The 21,743-nt window shown below is 32.4% G+C and overlaps 1 protein-coding gene and 1 long non-coding RNA gene across 2 annotated transcripts; one reads left to right on the top strand and one right to left on the bottom strand.

Annotated features, from left to right (window-relative positions):
- The first annotated feature begins 14,053 nt into the window (after nt 1-14,053).
- Nucleotides 14,054-15,552, top strand: LOC140433404 (uncharacterized). Its single transcript, XR_011949955.1, has 2 exons — nt 14,054-14,281; nt 15,241-15,552. It is a non-coding gene; the product is annotated as an uncharacterized lncRNA (long non-coding RNA).
- Nucleotides 15,553-15,739: 187 nt separating this feature from the next.
- Nucleotides 15,740-16,867, bottom strand: LOC140433867 (uncharacterized). The gene is made up of 3 exons (XM_072521841.1): nt 16,798-16,867; nt 15,931-16,739; nt 15,740-15,778 (listed from the first exon to the last, which is right to left on the bottom strand). Exons 1-3 carry the CDS (start codon nt 16,865-16,867, stop codon nt 15,740-15,742), a joined length of 918 nt encoding a protein of 305 aa, XP_072377942.1.
- Nucleotides 16,868-21,743: the final 4,876 nt, after the last annotated feature.

The raw sequence follows: 21,743 nt of genomic DNA, 5'->3' as shown, positions 1-21,743 counted from the left end.
AATGCGGACTATGTGAAATATATAAAAATTCTTGGATAATCGAAAAAAATGACAAGCAACAAAGCTACGAAGAGCATCTTCGTAACAAAACAATTACCCGAGAAGAAAAAAGAAACGAGATATCGCTCTAACCAAAGAAAACCCGAATCTTATGGATTCAGTCACCAGATTCAGATATAGTCACCCGAAGTGACTTTTATTATAAAAGTAAACTTCAACTATTAACTTTACCATTTATAATATTCCAAGTTAAATCGGATATTGTTATGTGTGGAATGAAACAATTGGAAAGCGAGGAGCTAACGAGATTGGCAGTTTCTTAATAAACTTTTTAAAGAACAATGACACTTACACTGATATCAATTTTTATTCAAATAGTTGCTGCGGACAAAATAAAAATAAATTTATAGCAGCAACCAACATACCTTTATTTATTCAATACTTTGGAGAATATAAACACCATCTCCCATAAATATTTAATTGCTGGTCGTACCCAGAATGAGGGTGACAGCATGAATTCAGCAATATAACGGGAAAAAAATAGAATGTTCAAGGCAAATAACATTTATATACCTGCACAGTGGATACCAATTATTGCTCTGACCAAACAAAGAGGGACACCCTATTTTTTAGTAAACGAACTCCAAAAAAAATGATATTTATGATATTAAAGCGTTAACAACTAAAATAGGAAAACAATTTACAAACAATATTAATAATGAGAAGGTAATATGGAGTAATATTAAAGTTCGGCAGTGTAGAAAAGATTCCCCACATTCTATATTTTACAAAACAAGCTTTAAATCGGACCGTTTAAAGAAATCTTAATTAACCGATCCAACAGACGAATATCTGAATGCAGCATAAGAGATCTAGTTCTTGACAATGCCTACAATGAACCCCTGGGTATAAGTAAAAAGAGGAAAGATGGGTTACTATCTCTATGTTACAAAAATTTAATAGTTACCACGATTTTTATAAATCACTCCCAGTTTTCACCAGTGCAAATAATGACTAAAATGTTGAATAACTCATGAAGTAAAGGCTTAGGTTATAATTGAAACACAATTTGTACTTGTATATTCATAATCTTATGTTAATGGTTTTATTTAATAAATGATGTTTTGTTCGGAATATAATGATTATGAGTTTTATTATCATTAAATTAGAATCCTATATGCCAAAATACGTATTATTATTCCAGTGCAAGATTATCTTAAATTCAAAAATATTATTATCAGTATATTATATTTTCATTTTAAAAACATTAACGGAAACGAGTCAATCTAAATGTTGTTTTAATTCACAATACCATTCTATCATTAATAGGGTTGATGTAATAAAATTAAAAATTTGAACCAAACTAAAACATTCATTATCTTCACATTAACTTTTTTTGAGTTGCGATAGTATTGCACCCATAGTGCAATATATTATGCAGCATATAAATTACTTTGTTTATTAATATCTGCAAGTACCTTCACAACCAAAGATTCTGATAAAATTGCTTCCACTTTCCGTTTTCTTTAAATTTTATTATCCGTGACTGCCGAAGTGTGCAGAACTAATTTTCAGCTGGCTCCTTGTTTTAATCCCTTGTCAATTCTATAATCCTTAACTGTCCTGTAAGTGCTTTAGATGATGTCGATTACTGTTGATGTATTTAATCCGCGTCAACTATTTTCGACTAGAAAATTATGTGGCAATGTTTCCTTTTATTAAAAATTATGTTTATATGGTATTATTCCACAATTAGTTGTAATAAAAATAACATTTTACATTCGATTTTGACGTTTCGACATCCACTACGAAAAACGGTTTCAAAAATTAAAAAAAATATTAAATTAAAATAAGAAGGTTATACACCTATTATACTTTTTGTGTATTGTTATCGCTTGATCAAATTGACAGAAATCGATATAAATATTATTTATATTTTTCAATATAAGTATTCTGTCTATTTATACTGTTTATAAATATACAACATAATCTAGAAATCGTTGTCTCAATCATTGTGATTTTCTTGCCTTGATATTCACCATTTCACCCATGGTAATTGGAAACATGGTGAACTCGGGCAAGGGCGACATGGTGAAGGCCTTTTCTAACGCGTATACCTATTTTTAGAAATCAAAAGTCAAAGAAGATCTATCCGTCCTTACTAGACAGGACAGTAACTTAAAGATGCCGTAAAAGTAGTACAAAATGAAATGAGCCTAAATTAAGCATCAACGGAGTTTGGCGTTTCATCGTCAACGCTGAATAGAACAATAGCAAAGTAGTGCTTTAAAAAAAGCCATAGGTGGAACGCCTGTCTTAACATAGAAATGTGAAAAGAAGATGGTAAGGTATATTATAAGATTACAAAAATTCGGATTTGCACCGACTAGAACAGAGGTACGTTCAATGGCATATGAATTGGCCGAGAAATGTAATCTTCAACACAAGTTTAATTGTGAAAAGAAAATTACCGAAATGAATTGGCTACATTTATTCTCAAAACGAAATCCAGAACTCTCAATCCACAAATCGGAACGAGTTTCACAGGCACGATCAAAATGTTTTAATAGTTTATTTTCAGTAACCACCTTACCCTCATAAATAGTTAAAAAATTGCATCAAATATCAAATAATATTTGTGTTGCATATTACACAAAAAAGAATATAAAAAACTGTATACTAAAATATGATTTTTAGCTTGCGTAACAAATTGTAATATTAAATATTTACATTTGGGGTTGCCTTGAATAATTCCCTTTGATCTTGGTTTTCGCACCCCATTTCTACCATTTTATATAGACTATTTGATGTAGTGTACTTGGTAAAGGAATGTTAGTCGACACGAATTATTTGGGGTGAAATTATATTTTCGTTGGATTAGGTAAAGTAAATATTGTATTACAGAAATGCTTAAATTGTAATGTTTGTAACAATCGTCTTGTTGTAAGTTTAATTGACAGAAATCATATAATAGAAATAAAATAAACATTTTAAAATTTGTTCTTCATTTAGTAGTTTTCTTCATTTTATTTGTTAAATTTTTTTTTCTCATCCTATATGTGGGACTTTTCTATGTATTTTTTCATGATTTTTCGTTTGATACCTGTCATTAAAAGAGATTAGTTTACACGCATTTGCAACAAAACTGCAACAATCACATTTTTAATATATATATATATATATATATATATATATATATATATATATATATATATATATATATATATACATCCCGCTATCATTTAGACCTCTTTTCACGTTGCAGTAGTTTAGCATCACCAAGAAATGCTATCATTTCCTATTTATAAGTCGTGTATGTTCGTTTAGAGCACCTTTGTAGGCTTGGCACCGTTGTCGGTTTTTCAATAATCCGATTTTTTTATATATTAAATTTTTTACATCATTGTAACCTCGGAAGGTAAAATTATTGTATTTGGTATCATTTTAAAGCCAATAGATGTTGCCAGTATTAATACTTAAAATTATATTTGAAAACATAAAAATATCGATCGGTTTGGTCGGTCGGTCAAGTTCAAATAATAAAGACATTGAATCTACCTGCCAGCCGGCTGATTTCAGCCGGCTGGGGTCAACTAACAGGTTTTTTTATATCAATGTTCAGTTGTTATATCTATTTATTTAGATATTTTTTCCCAGAGAGTTGTGTCGGGGAATATTTTACATATTTTAATTTCCAACCTGTTTTATCGAAGCTATCAGTGAATAGTTTAAGATAAATATTAGGTTTTTATGGGATTAAGTCAAAAATATTGGTTGTGATTGTGATGAGAATTACATTTTTAATTATTTAATGTTTGACATTTTGATTTCCATTCAGGAAATCGTTCTCAAAAAACGTTTTTTGTACAAAATGTGTATACACATTTTTACATAATTTGTACAATAAACAAGGTTAAATATTGGAAAACATCGTTAAATATTAGTTAATTAAAAATGTAATTTTCATCTCAATATCGACCAATAATTGTGGCTTATTCACATAGAAAAATAATATTTGACTTTGCCATAAGAAAGTAGTTCACGGAACCTCGCTAAATAGTTTAAAAAAATCTTATACAGAAATATAAATTCTAAATAGTATGAGGGGTAGCCGACGAAAAATTCGTAAAGACTGAGTTGACTAAAGTTGATTTTGCTTTGTTTTTTTAAACAATCTTAAAAGGCAAAAAGAAAATAATTGTTTGCTTATAAAACGTTTTGTATACATTCTAAAGAAAAAGAATTCAAATAAATGTTGTAGACCATAAAAAGTTTTTTATGTAGACAAATACCAAATTTAAATACATAAATAATTGAGATAAGAAAAAACGAAAAAACCGTAAACTGTAAGATATTATGTTTGTAGTAATTTATAAATGTTAATAACTTTGTTTTTTGCCTAACGACAGGTAATATAGCTACTTGAAATTATGGCAATTGATGAGTTATTAAAGTGTGCTAAATATCAAGCAGATCAAAAAATATTTTACAATTTATTCAATTTGTTTATCACAGAAACCGATTATTTAAACAACTGTACTTGTCCAAACAGTATGACTACAAGTATTTTGTAACTTGCAATCGATTCTTTGCGCTTTCAGTTTTAGGGTATATTAAAAAAACTTTAACATATTATTAAATTTTTTATTAAAAACCAGTTTGAATAGGGGACTTTTTAGTTTTTAGACCACTTCACGTTTTTTTAGTTTCTTTGACAAGTGAGGATTGTCTATTCGGTTATTTCTTAATATGGGCTATGATCAATTGTCTAGTCAAGTCAACACTATTATAGAAGTTACCCATACTTTTTCAGTAGTCATTCAGACGGTTCATCTTAATTGTACCCATATGGAACATAAGCCCGAGAAAAGTCTTAAATTCTGTTTGTGTTGTCTCTTTCCAAAACGCAATCCTCGATTTTTCTGAACGACTTTGTGCAAATATTTCATCAGAGTCAATCAGGGTCACTTCCACCATTCGTTTAATCTACATTGTCTTCGCGAGATGCTTCTAACAATGATTGTAATTCAGCAGTGGTCAATCTACGTTTATGTTCAAATCTAGCTTTTTTAGATGTCGAAGGTATATTATTTACATCCATTTTTTTATAAATACTATAACTCACTTTTACGGAGGTAATTAACAATAAAAACGTTCTACTAGAAACTATCAACTTATCCAATATTATAAGGCCACTTGAGGCACAATACGTTTTTACTCAATAATAGTTCCTGTATAAGTAAAACTGTTTTTTAATGTGATTCAATAAAGCACACTAGACATATTGCAGTTTTGCCATCACATTCTTCAGAGTATGTTTTAACTTTTTTAACTTTTCTATCGGCCTTTCTACTAATCATGCTTCTTCTTAAAAATTTGTAACATCTTGTACACTTTCTTCTCTTTGTATTATCTACATCGCTTTGCCTGAGATGGTATTTTTGGATGTAACTTGTCGTGAAGGTTACAACATTTCTTTATTTGCAAATGCATTCGCGAACTCCAGTCTGAACTCAAGGATAGGTTGTCACTTTTTTACGTTTTCTGTTATTTAGCAACTAAGCATTGACTACTGTGGTATTAAATCAGGTATTAAATATTAATTTCACTGCCACTTTTCGGTACCACTTTAGAATTTTGCGTATTGGGCTTTGGTAAGAAGCCACTTGATCCCTAAAATCAACACTCTTTTTCACCAAGTTATAATCGAGAATAGTTTGTGGTTTTAGTACTTGTGTATAATTTTTCTTTTCATTTGATTAAACCAAGATACAACTATTATGTTTAAATGATGTAAGGAATAAAACTGGTTTTTTGTCGACCCATTTTATCACTTGTAAAATCAATAATGGGGTTAAGTTCCATCCTGAGTAACTGGTTGCAACTTTTTTAATCGAGATTTTGGTTCTACATGTTTTTATAGTAAAACATCTGCACATGAATAATTCGTTTCTTGAACAATGATTTCAATTCATCGACCAATATTCTAAAATAAGGTCGTCCTTTTTTTCTTCTACATGTGCCGAGCTCGATTATCGAGCGTTGGCTATCAAATTGGCTATAGTAATTTTGTTGACGGCAGCTCGGAAAAGAGATGCAGAGGATCTGTTAAGCCAATCTCTCAGGTTTCTAAGCCATGACGTTCTTCTTCGACCTGGCCCTCTTCTTCCGTCTACCTTGCCTTGTATTATTAAATGGAGTATATTATATCTCTCTGGGTGGCGCATAACATGGCCAAAATATTCAAGTTTGCGATTTTTAACTGTTTTGACGACTTCCGTAACTTTTCCCATCCGATGCAAAACAACTTCGTTACGAACTCTATCCACCCAACTTATTCGTAGGGTTCTCCGATACACCCAGATTTCAAAGGCTTCCAGTTTCTTGAGAAGTGTATCCGTCAAAGTCCAACCTTCAACACCATACAAAAGAGTAGGGAACACATAACATCTCACTAATCAAATTTTCAGACTTAAAGTAATATTGTTTCCACATAACAGATTCTTCATCTTAAAGAATGCAGCTCTGGCCTTCTCTATCCGTATTCTAATTTCTTTGCTCATATCCCAGTTCTCATTTAGATTACAACCAAGGTAAGTGATACTGTTAGTTCTCTCCAGTTGTTCACCATAAGCTGTTACCACTTCCGGTTGTGTTGGCGTTTTACTGACGACCATCACCTTTGTCTTTGCGGTGTTTAGCTTAAGGCCATATTCATCACACATTGTGGTAATCCTATTAATTAGATGTTGAAGTCCTTCGTCGTCCGGTATATTATAAACTGGTTCTCTTTCACAAAGCATTGGGAATATGGTTTACATTCTATATTTAGAAAAATCTTTTACTGCAAGTCTTGTTCAAACTAAACTAAATTAATACACAAAACAAATTAATCTACATATTCTTTTTTTATAGAAATACAGATTCCTGTCGGATTTTTATCAGTGCGGCATGAGTCACTGGTGTCTCGTATATCCGGACCTCTTATCGCATTACAAACATAATTCTCAATTAGCAGTGCGGTACAAGATACATTTGGGTCGAATAATCTTAAATCCGTAATAAGACCATAAGACCGTATGTTATAAATACATATATCCCTATAAGAATTATCTTGAAAGATGAAAAAAATACAATAAACAAGTGCAATATTAAGTGTTACTTAAAAAATGGTAAGTCATTCATGGGCGTACAGTTAAAAATAAAAGTTTTCAGTGTTCTATTGCTTGACTATTATTATGTGGTATTCTGAAAATGTTGACATTTTTTCCTGGTCTGATCTTCCTCAACTAACGTCATCTTTCTTAAATGGTGAGTTGTGTTGTTCAGGTCTCTTTAAGTGTTTTTGTTGCTATTCATACTTAATGATCTTCTTTAGACAATGTACTAATGTAGTGTTCAAATGTGGCATTGCCTTCATCATGTAGCGCTGATCTTAATTGTCTGATTAGTCGATTATATTTGTGTTCGTCATTAAGATTTCGGCTTCTTGGCCATCTACCTCTTGCTCTTCATTTTTGGACTATTAGTTGTATAATATAATTCGAAGTGTTATTTATGTTTTCTTGATTTGGAATTGTTAATCGTGTAGCTCCATATGAAATAGTAGAAGATGAAAACGGCAGAATATTCATCCATAAAAAAAGGAAACGCGATAAAGATATCTGAAACAACTGTTTTATGTTATAAGAGATGAAATAGTCCGAAATTACCAAAACAGGTGAACAGGGCACTATAAAGAGGAAGTAGAATTAGCTATGAAACAGCTTGAATGGGGAAAAGAAGTAAGCTTAGACCAAATACCAGCAGGAATTATTCAACTGAGAAAAAATATTAAATGGAAAACAATATTCACTCCATTTACAGAAAAGGCGGTGACCGGTGAATAACTTCTAATACCTCTTCATTTGTAATTATATCCACCCAACTTATTTTTAGTATACGGCGGTAGCACCACATCTCAAAGCTTTTAAGATTTTTAACATTCTTCTGTTTAAGAGTCCATGCCTCAACACCGTAAAGCAAAGTACTGAATAGATACTAAGTAGTTAACTAAAAGTGAACGTATGCAAAGAGATGTATGACGTAATTGTATGGTATTCGCTAAATCCTGTCACGTAATATGCCACACATCTCTGTGCGGTAATTCGTTTTATTGCTGCCAGTTTAAGGTGTTATTAGATGCCGCCATGTTTAATTTCTCTCTACCATCGTATTATCTCGGTTAAATCCTATCATTTTAGGCTTCATGTCATGATTAGACCTACAGGACCGGAGATACGCAACTAAGGCTCTTTTGACATAACATATATAGGAGCAAAGATATATACCTAAGGTCGTTTTGACGTGTTGATGTATTTGATTTCTACGTCGTAGTACTCTATTGGTTAAATGGTACCATTTGAGGTACTGTACGTCACAATTGGACAAATAGGATCGAAGATACATAACTAAAGCCCTTTTGCCAGACTTCTTCGTCTTCTAGTTCCATGACCGTTATCGATCGTTGGATATCATGTTGGCTACCATATTTGCCATCGTGACTTTATTGACAGCAGCTCTAAATAACGATGTAGTTGATTTTTCATACCATTGCCTTAGATTTTTCAGCCATGGTGTTCTTCTTCTACCAGGACCACGATTACCTTGGATCTTTCCCTGAATGATCAGATGTAAAAGATTATATTTTTCAGGGTGTCTCATAATATGACCTAAGTATTCCAGCTTGCGTTTCTTTATTATATTAACCAGTTGTGTAGTTTGGTTCAGCCGTCTAAGGACCTCCTCATTTCTAACTCTGTCGACCCAGCTTATTTTCAGTAGTCGTCTGTATACCCACAGCCCTATAATATAATATAACTGTATAGCCTCAGTTAGAGTCCACGCTTCCACTCCATACAGCAGGACAGGAAAGATGTAGCAAATGTCACTCGAACTCTAAGGTCAATACTAAGATCGTGACTGCAAAGTACGTTTCTCATTTTTACAAAGGCAGCTCGGGCTTGTCTAGTCGGCTTTTAATTTCTGCGGTTGGATCCCAGCTCTCATTGATATTACTGCCGAGATACACGAGTTTCTCTACTCTGTCCAGTGTGGCATCTCCAACTTTTATTCCGTCATCCTGTATATAATTATGTTTGTCTTCGGTTGTCTCCATTAAGGCTTCCTTAAATATTTCCTCCGAATATAAGTTAAAAAGTAAAGGCGACAATATACAGCATTGTCTCACTATTCTTTTTATATTTATTTCATCCGACAGTTCTTGTTCAACCTTTATTATTGCCACTTGATGCCAGTATAGATTTGTAATTATTCGTAGATCTTTATCGATCAATCCCGCTGTTTCCAATATTTCTAGCATTTTGTTATGTCAGATTTTGTCAAAAGCCTTTTGCCAGGCTACTCTATTTAAGTTTTATATCTCATGGTATTCTATTAGTTAAATTCTATTATTTGAGGTACGAAACGTCACGATTTTACTAATAAGACCGCAGATACATAACTAAGGCCCTTTTGACAAGCTGATGTATTTTACATTTCTATCTTATTGTATTCGATTGGTTAAATCCTGTCATTTGCGGTACTGTACGTTATGATTGGGCCACTAAAAACGAAGATACGTAACTAAGGCCCTTTTGACGTGATGCTGTATTTGATTTCTATGTCATTGTATTCTATTGGTTAAGTGGTATCATTTGAGGTATCGTACGTCACGATTGGACTAGTAGGACCGAAGATACATAACTACGGCCATTTTGACATGCTACTCCATTTAATTCCTATACCTCATTGTATTTTATTTGTTAAATCCTTTCATTTGAGGTACTGCACGTCATGATTGGACTAATAGAACTAAAGATACACAACTAAGGCCCTTTTGACATTGCTCTGCATTTGATATTTCTATCCCATTGTATTCTTTATGTTAAATCCTATCATTAGAGGTACTATACGTCACGATTGGACTAATAGAACCGAAGATACGTGACTACGGCCCTTTTGACATGTTGCTGTATTTAATTTTTTTATTTCATTGTTTTCAGTTGGTTAAATCCTGTAATTTGAGATACTGTACGTCACGATTGGACTTATAGAAACGAAGATATATAATTAAAGCCTTTTTGACATGCTGCTATATTTGATTTTTCTGTCTTATTGTATTTTATTGGTTAAATCCTATCATTTGAGGGGCTGTACGTCGCGACTGGACCAATTGGAGCGAAGATACAATAGGTAGTTGCAATATATAATAACCCGTTACTTTTAACTAAACATGATGCCAGAATGATTTGTGGGTGAAAAAAATATATATATATTCTTAAATTTACTATTTCGTTGTGGGTAATATTATATTCAACAGCGATGCCAAATTTCTGATGCTAAAATGATTGATAATGAAAGTGGGATATACATTTTCATGTATATAATGGCAGCGAGTAAACGGTAAAACCCTGAACTAAATATATATAATATTTTCACTATACCATCATTTTAGACTCAAACATTTTCTGGAATAAACTTATATAACTCAGTAAGGGATAAAGAGAGAAAGCAGATATTTTAAAATACCAACACGGTATCAAAACTCTAATCAATGAGATGGTTAAAATTCTTGTAACAGGTACAGGAAAAAAGTTATTAAGGTCTTGTAAAGTAGCGTCGATATACAGATGCTACTTTGCAAGACGATGCTAAATTGATGGTAAAAGCATAATGTATCGATGCGAAAATGATAGTAGGATGTATATATATATATATATATATATATATATATATATATATATATATACAGTGATGAGTGCTTTAAGAACCGGCAAAATAACTCAAAAGATAGAAAAAAGATAGAAAACATAATACGTTGTGACATAAAAAGAGATGAAAGTAGTAGAGGTGGGAAATTATCGATAGAAACCTCTAATTTACATTAAATTACATTAGGACTATCGATAGTTTCCCACCTTTAGACGTTAGCTTATGAGCTAGTTGACTTCAGTCATAATATTACAAGTATGACGTCTAACATTTACATTTTTTAAATTTCGCATAAAGTAAAAACTGATTGAAGGCAATAAAGAAAATGTAATTAAACAGTTTAATTAGTAGTAATTTGATAAATACAGAATAATAAGCTATGATAACTATGTATTGAGAAGAGTGTATGCGACGTCTCAAATCACAGTTTATTATTGATCAATACTTTAATTTTGGATAAAAACATACTCGTACTTGAACTGTTTTTACTTACATTACGTGATACGTATTACTATGACTAAAGTCAACCAGCTCATAAGCTAACTTCTAAAGGTGGGAAACTTTCGAGATTTTAAAAAAAAGACCGATTTAAAACTTTTTTGAAAAGGTAGAAAAATTTAAGTATCTTGGAGTACCAGCTACAAATGATGGATAAAGATAAAAACAAACGATGTCACAAAAGTAACTTACAAAGAAAAGCTAATTAACTTTACCAAACCGGTTGTTACGATCTTAGAAATAAATAAAACTACATGCCAATATTGCTAAGTTGTTTATTACTATTTTGGTAATGTCTTAACAAAAAATTTTGAACTTAATATTATTAGTTTCTTGTATATAGAGATTTTTCATTTGTATAACAATGTTTCATAAAATTCTTTATGGAAGGCAAAATCGTTTTAACACTTAAATATATATCCTTATACTCAGCTTGGGAAAATGGTAATAGTCTATGGTATGCTTGACTTGGTGGCTCAAATTTGTCATCTTTCATTTTTCTAGGAAAAACAGATTTTATTGATCTACTTGTTGTTTGGTTGCTTTCTCAAATGCCATTATACGTGGTTCAGTAAAAAACCAATCCGCGTTTTTCTTTCATCACCCGAAGTTCTCTTACTTGCTGCAGAACTATTGGACACTTACGAATAAAATCTTTAGAAGACCACAAATCGTTTTTTTTTTTTTTTTGTGGCATTGACTTTCGTCATTCAGCCAGTCTCGAAAGGTTATAATATATTCCTTAAAAAAGTATAGACAGATAAGTACAGATTATTTCTCTCAGACAAATGCACAGCGATATCCCTAAAACGAAATAGACGAATAATTAATAGAAGAACACGTCGAAGGAAAATACAAGGACACTCGCTTCTCGTCTAGGGGTCCGTCAAGACATTTATTTTACCAGACAAACAATACTAGACCACGGATAAGGTATTGTTACATATAGGATAAACAAAGGGTACAAGTCTAATCCTATACACGCTCATGAAAATTTTCATGAACGAGTACCAGATTTATAAAGCTATGCATGGACCACAAATCGTTGTCTCCTATAATAAACATCGTTAGTGGTGATGTTGGGTGCGAAATGTGTTTCTGGTAGTCCATGACGATTGATTGATATTCAAAAGTTCTCCTAGCTTTCATTCGGGCAGCTCGTTTTCTATCATAGAAAACTGTCTTGATTTTTCAACTCATCACACTTGCTACAGGTATTTGCCCTAGGGTATTCAAATGAAATGTTAAACTTGCTATTAAAAATATTTTGGTAGGTTTCAGACGAAACAGATACAGCAGGATACTTTTATTTAACACCACAATTTATTTAACAATTTATGAGATATTTTCATAATATTCAACTCTTCACTTAAATACACTTTTTTAAAGTCGTGAATGCTATAATGATTCAATCTGCCTCGAAATGAAGCAATATGTTGCTGAATCTGGGTACTCACATCAGAAGTTAATTGACAATGTTTCGAAGAATGCTTTCCTATTTTGCTGTCGGGAGGGATAAGTTTTCAGTGAGGTTTGAATGTGGACCAATTTAGATCTAGTGATACCATTCATTGCAGTAAAGACACTACTGCAGACAGATACTTCTACAATTATATTATCGCCTTTCGCTAGTACTCTGCAGCGATAGACGATTTCTCCTAACCAAAACTCTATCTGGTGGCGTTGTGCATAACTATTCAAATAGACATTAATACATAACCTTAGATTTGTCTATATCAAAATCGCATTCGTTTTGTTTTGTTACCAAAGTTTATTTCGGTTTTTACATTGGTTTTTACGCTATTCTAGTATAATGGATAAAAATGAAATAATGTTTTCTGTAGTTGAATATTTTAAATATCTAGGAGTGAATGAAAATTCTAGATGAGTCTATGAATGCGAGCAAGTTGTTCGAGCAGGTCACATAATTATGTGTGGTAGATTACATACAGAAAAGCAAGACTGCATTGTAATTTATGCTCTTTGTTTACAAACCAGTGCCTTGCAATCATCGCCGCATGTGATCAAAGGACAATTAAATATTGTCAATAACATAGCAAGTGTGCATAAGATGGAATGCTCTTGTAAAGGTGGAAACAGTGGGTATTGTAAACATATTTCAGCTGTGTTATTACATTGTACCAGGTAATAATTTTTTGTACAAATATAATGTCAAATCAATGTATATATTCCTGGTTTATTATTTTTAGAATACCTTTGGAAACTTTGGAAGAGCTATCCCAAACAGACTTACAATGTGCTTGGTCCCTAAGGAAAGCAACCAGCAAAGATCAATATAAAGCTGTTTCCATACCGGAAATGCCTTGTTATAAGGATAAATGGGCCAAACAAATAACCACAATCTCCAGTGAAAAGAAACCAAATATTTTAGAAAATCTTTTATTGCATGCTCCAAAATCTGCATTACATTTGAATCGGTAATTTCTTAGCAATTTATCATCATTGTTATCATTAATCGTATTTGTATTTTGTAGGGTAGGCAGAAGAGAATCACCAACTACCAGTGTAGAAACAGTTTACCCAAATAACAATCAACATCTCAACATATTACTTAATAATGCCAGCCAATCTGTTATTATGATGGAATTAGAAGGTTTAACCGTTGAGATTAAGGATTGTTGTAAAGATTTTGTGCAATCTCATTTTATGAATGGTACAGAACATGTTGCAACTACAACAAAAATATCTCAAAGAGAATGGCACAAACAGCGTAAGTATCGAATTACTGGCTCTAGAATATATGGTATATATACCTACGCTGGTTTCGATTGGATCACTAAAGCTGAAAAGTATTTCAATCCAAAACATTTTACAAACAAATTTGTTAAGCATGGGTTGAAGTATAAAGCTGCAGCACGTGAATGCTTTGTCAAAGCAACTGGACAAACAGTGTCCACATTTGGTCTAATTGTTTCTCATAATAACAATTGGTTGGCATATTCTCCAGATGGTGTTATTTTTAATAACGGAAATCCCGTAGCATTGGTTGAAATAAAATGTCCAATGGAAGGTAAATTATAATCACATATTCATAACAAGTTATTTAACTATTCTTTTTTGCAATGGTTAGGCAAAGAAAAAGGCCAATACTCACAATCTTTTATCCTTTATTGATGTTAAATATTAGCTACTGGTTTCAGGACTTATAATTTATGTCCCATCCTCAGGCCAGAATAAGAGGTTTCTTGTTAAAAAACAAAGTTATAAGATATCAGTTACAAGTAGGCTTCCAGCTAACATGTGTGAATGCATTCAAAGTCGTCATCTCCTCAAGACAGGACCACATTCACTCAGGTATCAGGTAGGGACTTGTTTTTAGTTGTGTTTTTTAAAAATTGAACAATTGTATCAAACTATTATGTGGCTAAATGATACCATATGTAAAAGCAAACAGATTTGACGGCAATCCTCAAAGTCACTTGCACTGCATAAACAAACGTCTATCATGTCTTCTCCTCACGGTTGTAAATTGGTTGTCATTTTCTTCTTAAATCCAATAATGGAGTTTATTGATGTTTTGTTCTTTTTTAATATTTGAAATGAAACACTTTTTTTAAAAGTGTATTCGTATAAATCAATGTTTGCAATGTCCATCGTTTTAAATAATTTAAATAACTTATTTTATTGGATTTAAGAATAAAACAGACAAAAACAGCTGTAACACAGAACATAAGTACTTAAAAAGTTCAACATAGTACATAATATGGTATTACAAAAAAAGTCCCAACCTGGTACCTGAGTGAACATGGCCCTGTCGTGAGGAGATAATGACTTTGAATGCATTCACACACGTTAGTTGCAAACCTACTTGTAACTTATATCTTTGTTTTTTAACAGCAAACAATCAAAACCTCTTTCTGGCCTGAGGACGGGACATAAACTCTAAGTCCCGAAAGCCTCTTTGCTTTACTTAATCTAACATTTATGGACTCACACTTGCAACCATTTCATCATTATTCTTTTTTGTAGGTGCTACAAAATCAGTGTTTGATGTTCTAAAAACATTAAATTACCTAAAAAAGAGTGAAAATAACATATACGAATTAAAGGAACGTCATATGTATTATGGACAAATTCAGTGTGGGATGGCAATGTTAAATATAAAAGAATGTTATTTTTTAATTTATTGTCCATATGATGCCAGTATGGTAATTTTAAATGTACCTTACAATGATGATTTTGCCAAGAAATTACTTTTTAATGTTAAAACTAAGTATTTTAAATATATGTTACATTCCATATGCATGTCAAAATAAAGAAACATATTTATTATTGTAAAAATTTATTATCTGCCAATATAGGCGAAGACAAGTTAGTCACAGCACATATAATAATAAAGATATTTTGTATGTATGGTATAAAATTAGTATGAAGTTTATTACTCAAAATTTTAAATAATTTTATGCGCTGATTTGTTCGTTCAATATGAACTCTAGCCGCTGCAATGTCTGAGTTTTGAATTGCTTCTTCACGACTTAGTTGTTTTCGTTTTTCTAAAATTGGAGGCCTGTAGAGTTTTACGTTATGAAATGAACACAATTCATCAATTAAAAATCCTTTATCCACCATAATTGCAGAGCGTGGCTTAATTTGTTCAATTACACCACTTTCTTCAAAGATTATTTTGTCTGATGCACGACCACCATATGGTCTACTTACAAAAGTGATTACTCCTGAAGGAGATACCCCTGTCATGAATTTTATGGTTTCGTTTCCTTTATACTGGGAATAGAAACGTATTCTGCAGCACAAGCACTTTGGTTTATACACTTTTATTTCTGTGCAATCCAGAACCATTTCTGTATCTTCAAAATTAGTAAAACAAATGGGCACATTCTTTTGTAATTCTGCACTTGAAGGCATATATATAGTACATTGAAGCACTTCTGCTAGGATACATATCATTTGTGTAATATAAGTTTTACACAAACCTTGAGTAACACCAAACAATGGTGCTAACACTGCGTAACTTAAATCCAACTTCAATTTTACGAATGTTAGTATTATTCGCTGTCTTACACCTAGTCTATGACTTCTAATGTCTTTATATACTAAATTAACTGATGACACTATACCATCCAGTAATTGGAAATTCTGCAATCCTGTAAAACTACATAGCATGGTATCTGACGTTATTATATCTGATAACGTAACCACTTTTGGAGTATTGACTTGAACTTGAAAGTCTTTAAAAGACTTTACTGTTCCACCACTTAATTGCAATAGTGCATCAACACATAAAATGTCTTCTTCTGATGGTTCATTTGTTTTATTGGGAACATCAACATCTGGAATACTTGGTGGTTCAGGATCACATTCTGGGTTCACTTTTTGTTTTGTGCGGTTTTTAGAATGTTCAGCTCGGGTAGAGTTAGTGGGGAGTTCTTTTGACAATATGTTGACTTTTGGCAACTTACAACTGGGTATAGCACATCTTTTCAATCTTCTAGGTTTAGATAAGTTTTCTCCTAAAATATAAATATTTACCTGTTAATAATAGCTACTTTATATAATACATAAACATACCCTTAAAGTAATCTTCATTTTTAAAGTGTAAACTGCACACTTTCATATATGGACTAGGCTCTTTTCCCATTTTTAGAAGGTGTTTCCATAAGTTTCGTTTGTTAACTAAAGTGCCATTGAATAAAACTCTGTCTTGTTTATCCTTTTTAGGGAAAGAATGAAACGATAAATTACTATCACGCTTTATCCAAGAATCACATTGAGGCACACAACAATAATAATTAGATTTTTTTGCCATAAACTGAATAAAAACAAACACTATTTCAAGCCAAGGGAAATTCGGAAATGTAAGGTTATGTATTAATGTCTATTTGAAAGGTTCGAGTTATATACGCAATGGCGCTGCAATCTTAAACGGGATTGCCTATAGGTAGCACCTTGATGTTGTTCTTCAACGTTTTGTCGTGACCTTCGTATTACAACTGGCAATACAGCAATCAAGCTGACTAAATTAATGTTCTGTGCATCTATTGATCCTAGTTGATTGAATGCGGTAAATATGTTTTGCCTCTCTTAAGCAGTAGTATTTTCAAAACACTTCAATCTTCCACAGTTAGTGGTGGGCCCTCACAAAGAGGTGCCGACCCTCGCTTGGACCATAGGATCGTACCATATTATCGATCGCCAAGTAAAATAAATGCATTATTTTAAATGTGAGCGTTCACTGTCAGTGATATGCTCTAGGCAAGGATACGGTGCGATGGTCTCCGTCTCAACTTTTTCATTACATCTGCAGTTCGGCCAATTTTTTTTTTACTTCTGGGTTTTTTAACAGATCGTCACACAAATACTCTTCACTCGACCTCATAACTAGGCAACTGGTCGTTGCTAGCAACTAGTTGGACTACGTCGGTTATTTACCAGTACCGCGTGGACAACGTTTGTTTTAACCAGTATGGGTATTTTCTAGTGCTTTGTTATTTGGACACCGTTAGTGTTACTCACGTACAATTTAGCATACGTTTGAAACTGGATATTGTCAACATAATAAGTTGATTACCTGTAATTCTTATAAAATTAACATCGTTTGTTTTCCCCTTACCCCTCAAATAAAGGTGGCGAAAAGAGAGAAATAGATAAGCGGTTGTTGAAAGGCATCAAAGCAGTAGGATCATTTAACACACAATTGAAGGTAAAAAACATATGCAGAGTAGCTAATATTAGAATTTTCTGAAAAAATAGTGAGATTAACAGTATTATGTGCATTTGAAACTTGAACAATAACTTAAAAAAAGAAAATAAGTCAGAGATTTGGCGAAGAAAAATTCTAAGAAAAGTTTTTGGTGGGATAAAGAAGTCAAATCGGGAGTGGCGCAAACGAACAAACAAGGAACTAATGGAGATTTAAAAGAGACCCAAAATAACGCAGAAACTGAGGATACAGAGTTAGATTGTTTTGATATGTTCTGCGAATGCCAAAAAAAAGGAACGTTCTAAAAGTCTTGCAAGCAAGGAAGTAAGGGAAGAAAAGAAGGAGGAGACCACGAAGGAAGTGGTTTGAGGTTACAAACATCACAAAGTTATTATTGCCAATATGATCGCCAATGTTCGATAATTGGACAGGGTACTGAAAGAAGAAGAAGACCAATTACGGATAGTATTATGAGGAATTTTACTTTTATCATGGCATGTTGCTGTCAAAGAAAAATTACATGTCATGATTTTTCTGACGGAAATCCTCAAGTTAAAGTTGACTTAATGCAATCGAATGAACTATCTTACAACAAACTCTTTATAGGAATGCAACTCAGCAATATTGGGAATATCATTTTACAGTCGTCTACTGTAAAATGTATAATATATCTCTAACTTATTAACATTAAAGAATCAGATAAAATTAGAATAGTTTTTTACCAAGTAACAAAAAACAAAATTTGTTTAATTTGTTATTGTTTTGTATTTTGAGAAGATTACCGAGATGGAAATTTAAACGTCAATAAACTTATTTTTGACTTAAATTGTGGCTTATTTATAATAAAAATAGTAATTGCTTTAAGATACCACAAGAAAATAGCTTTAGAACAGTGAATATTAATAGATAGTTAAAATAAAATATGAAAAACAATTAAAAATAGAAGAAAATAAAACCTATAAAAACCACTATGTTTTAAAGAAAACGAAACGAAAATATTTAGCTGTGATTTACCTTTTATGTTCGTTTAAATATGATCGTGAATTTTTAATATAATTAAAGGGATCATAAAATTTACGTTCACTTCATATTAGCATAAAATTGAGTAGTGTTAATGTAATAAAACTTATTTGGATTGATGTTGTACCGTCGTCATATCATTAATTAAATTCTTGTAAAACTCTTAATGACAAACACTAAACACATCCCTCGTTAATCAGAGTCCTTTTTAGTTACCCGGTAACAACGCCTTTCTTGCTTCATTTAAGTTGCAAGCGGTGCCAAAAGGAGTAAAGTATAATAACCTGAAGACCCGGGCCATTCGTCACTGTGTCGGTCCGGTTAAAACAAGGATCTTCCATCAGACTAGGTCCGACTTGGGTCAGACATCGCTGGCTATCCGTTACTCCGGAACCATTTCAATGATTTAGAACTTCTTAACGCTAGGGACTTCAAACTGATTATTTAGTATTATAGCCGAATCTGTTTAATAAAAGGCTTAGATGGAAGCAGTGTTAGATGAAATCGATAGTTACTATATGATGGGTTGTGCTTAGAATTGGTAATATACAAAGGAGAAATACTTAAGCAATCTATATAAAACTAAATGCAATTATTTATGTGTGCTAGATGTTTAACAATTTTTATTCATTTCATTATTTATTGACTTCAACTGAAAGATAAATAATTTAATTTTAAACTTTTTGGGAACCTATTTATTTATTATTTTTTCACTTTTTTCTGAAACTTTGGAATGCTAACAGAAAACCCATATTTAGGGTAGCTTCTTAATATTCCATTTTTGAGCTATTATGAGCAAACACAGAGTGGTGACTAGAATGTTAGTGACAGTGATTTATCTAGTTAAAATATATTTTTACTATGCTAAGGGCCGGTTGTTCGAACGCTAATCAAAACTAAAATATTTAATTAAAATCAAATACGTCACATTTTGAGGTTATGTTGACTAATTTATTTTATTCAATTTTATTATTTTGCGTTTTAATTTAAAATAAACCATAATTAAACTCTTTCTGATAATAATTTTATGTTTTATTTACAAATCAATAATAATAATAAGCAATTTTTAATAATTTTGACAGCTGCTGTGACGTATTTGCTTGTAAATAAATATTTTATTACAATCAAGTTTTGATTAGCGTTGGAACAACCGGCCTTAAAATAATATTTTCTTACCATAAAACACAAAAAACTAAGCAGTATTACGCCACTTAAATAGAATAGAATGTAAAGCATAGTACAAAATAGGAATATAACTTTTATTGATTTGTGTTAAGTAAAAATAAAGAAGACGAAGAAGAATATATTCTTTCTTAATGCACAGAAGATTTGTTAACCTGGAAATTATAGAGATTAAAGGAGGATTCTTCCCTGCGATCCCGGTAGGGGATAGATCTACTTCAGGATAGCATACCTGACCACGCGAGCACGTTATGGATTTCTCCAGCCTCCTATTCCTGGGAAAAGCATGTCCAAACCCAAAGCATTCCCATTTTCACCATTTCATCCCTTTACTTCAAAACGAAGTCGTTAACACGCATGTTTTATCGGCTTAAAACCCCAAAAGTTATTTTTTATGAAATACGAAACTACTGAAGATTTATTTTGTTGCTCGCAATTGGGGCAGATTTTCATTCTTCCCGGACATACTCTCTTGAGGTATCTTCTTTGAAAAAATCTTGAGCAGTACTGGGGGTGAATAGGGACCAAAGTGTCTGATTTTGGGACCTTGCCATGCAATTATTATGGAGTGGTTTTGGATTTTGTGTTGAAGTTCTCAAAAGTATAATATTTGTGGTGGGATAAGTAAATTTTTACAAGATCAGACCTTAGTCTACAGCTTAGAATCCGAATGATCAGATGTTACGTTTTTTCTGTCTTACTGTATGGCTGTGAAAGTTGGACAATGGACTCCTAAGTAGAAAAAAGAATAGATGCCTTTGAGATGTATATATACAGACGAATGTTGAGGATTCCATGGGTACAAAGAGTTACTAATGTTGAGGTACTTCGTCGCATGTGTAAACAAAAATAATTACTAAGAATAATCAAAGAGAGGAAAATGCAATACTTGGGTCATGTGCTGAGAGGCGAAAGATATGAATTACTTCAAGTTATACTGGAAGGAAAAGTACAGGGCAAAAGATCAGTAGGAAGACGCCAGAACTCGTGGCTGAAAGACCTGAGGAGATGGTTCGACCACTCTTCCGCAGAGATCTTTCGCGCAGCAGTTTCCAGAACTACAATTGCCATTTGGATCGCCAACCTTCGAAAGGAGACGGCGCAATGAGAAGAAGAAGAAGTAAATTACGTTATACCTTATAGTAAATAACGACTTCTACAGTTGACTCTACAAGGCAAGATAGAGGAAAAGGGAGACCCTGGACTTAGACGTATATCTTGGCTGGCCAATTTTAGAAAATGGACTTGTCTAACGTCAACTTATTTATGTCGAGCTGCTATTAATAGAATAAGATGGGTAAATGTGGTTGCTAACATCCCCAGAAGATGGACACCTTTAGAAGAAGGTGGGATTAATGCTTAAATTTTCTCGGTACTATACTTGTATAAATTGGTTGTATCTTAAGCAGATGCCATTGTGGCTTGTGTGTTAGATGACTCACTTAGAAAAATAATAAGTTTAAAAAATTTTCAGTTTATTCTTTAGTTCTTGGTGAATAATCTTTCAAACTTAGTCATGGAGTTCTCTGTAATCAGTTTCGAAAAAGAGCTGGTAGCTCCAGGTAAGATTTTAAATGGTTTGTTTGGCTTGACATCCATAGCAGCTTTTGTT

The sequence above is a fragment of the Diabrotica undecimpunctata genome, chromosome 2 (genome assembly GCF_040954645.1).
Source record: "Diabrotica undecimpunctata isolate CICGRU chromosome 2, icDiaUnde3, whole genome shotgun sequence".
Lineage (NCBI taxonomy): Eukaryota > Metazoa > Arthropoda > Insecta > Coleoptera > Chrysomelidae > Diabrotica > Diabrotica undecimpunctata.
Note: the sequence above shows the minus strand (reverse complement) of the source record. Positions and strands in the feature narration are given on the sequence as shown.

What these genes read in the sequence shown, in the direction of transcription:
- LOC140433867 (XM_072521841.1), bottom strand. Translation starts at nt 16,867, where the DNA reads ATGGGAAAAGAGCCTAGTCCATATATGAAAGTGTGCAGTTTACACTTT. An exon ending in AAATGAAGATTACTTTAAGG is followed by an intron (nt 16,740 to 16,797) that starts GTATGTTTATGT and finishes TTTATATTTTAG; the next exon opens with GAGAAAACTTATCTAAACCT. An exon ending in CTTCAGGAGTAATCACTTTT is followed by an intron (nt 15,779 to 15,930) that starts GTAAGTAGACCA and finishes AAAACTCTACAG; the next exon opens with GCCTCCAATTTTAGAAAAAC.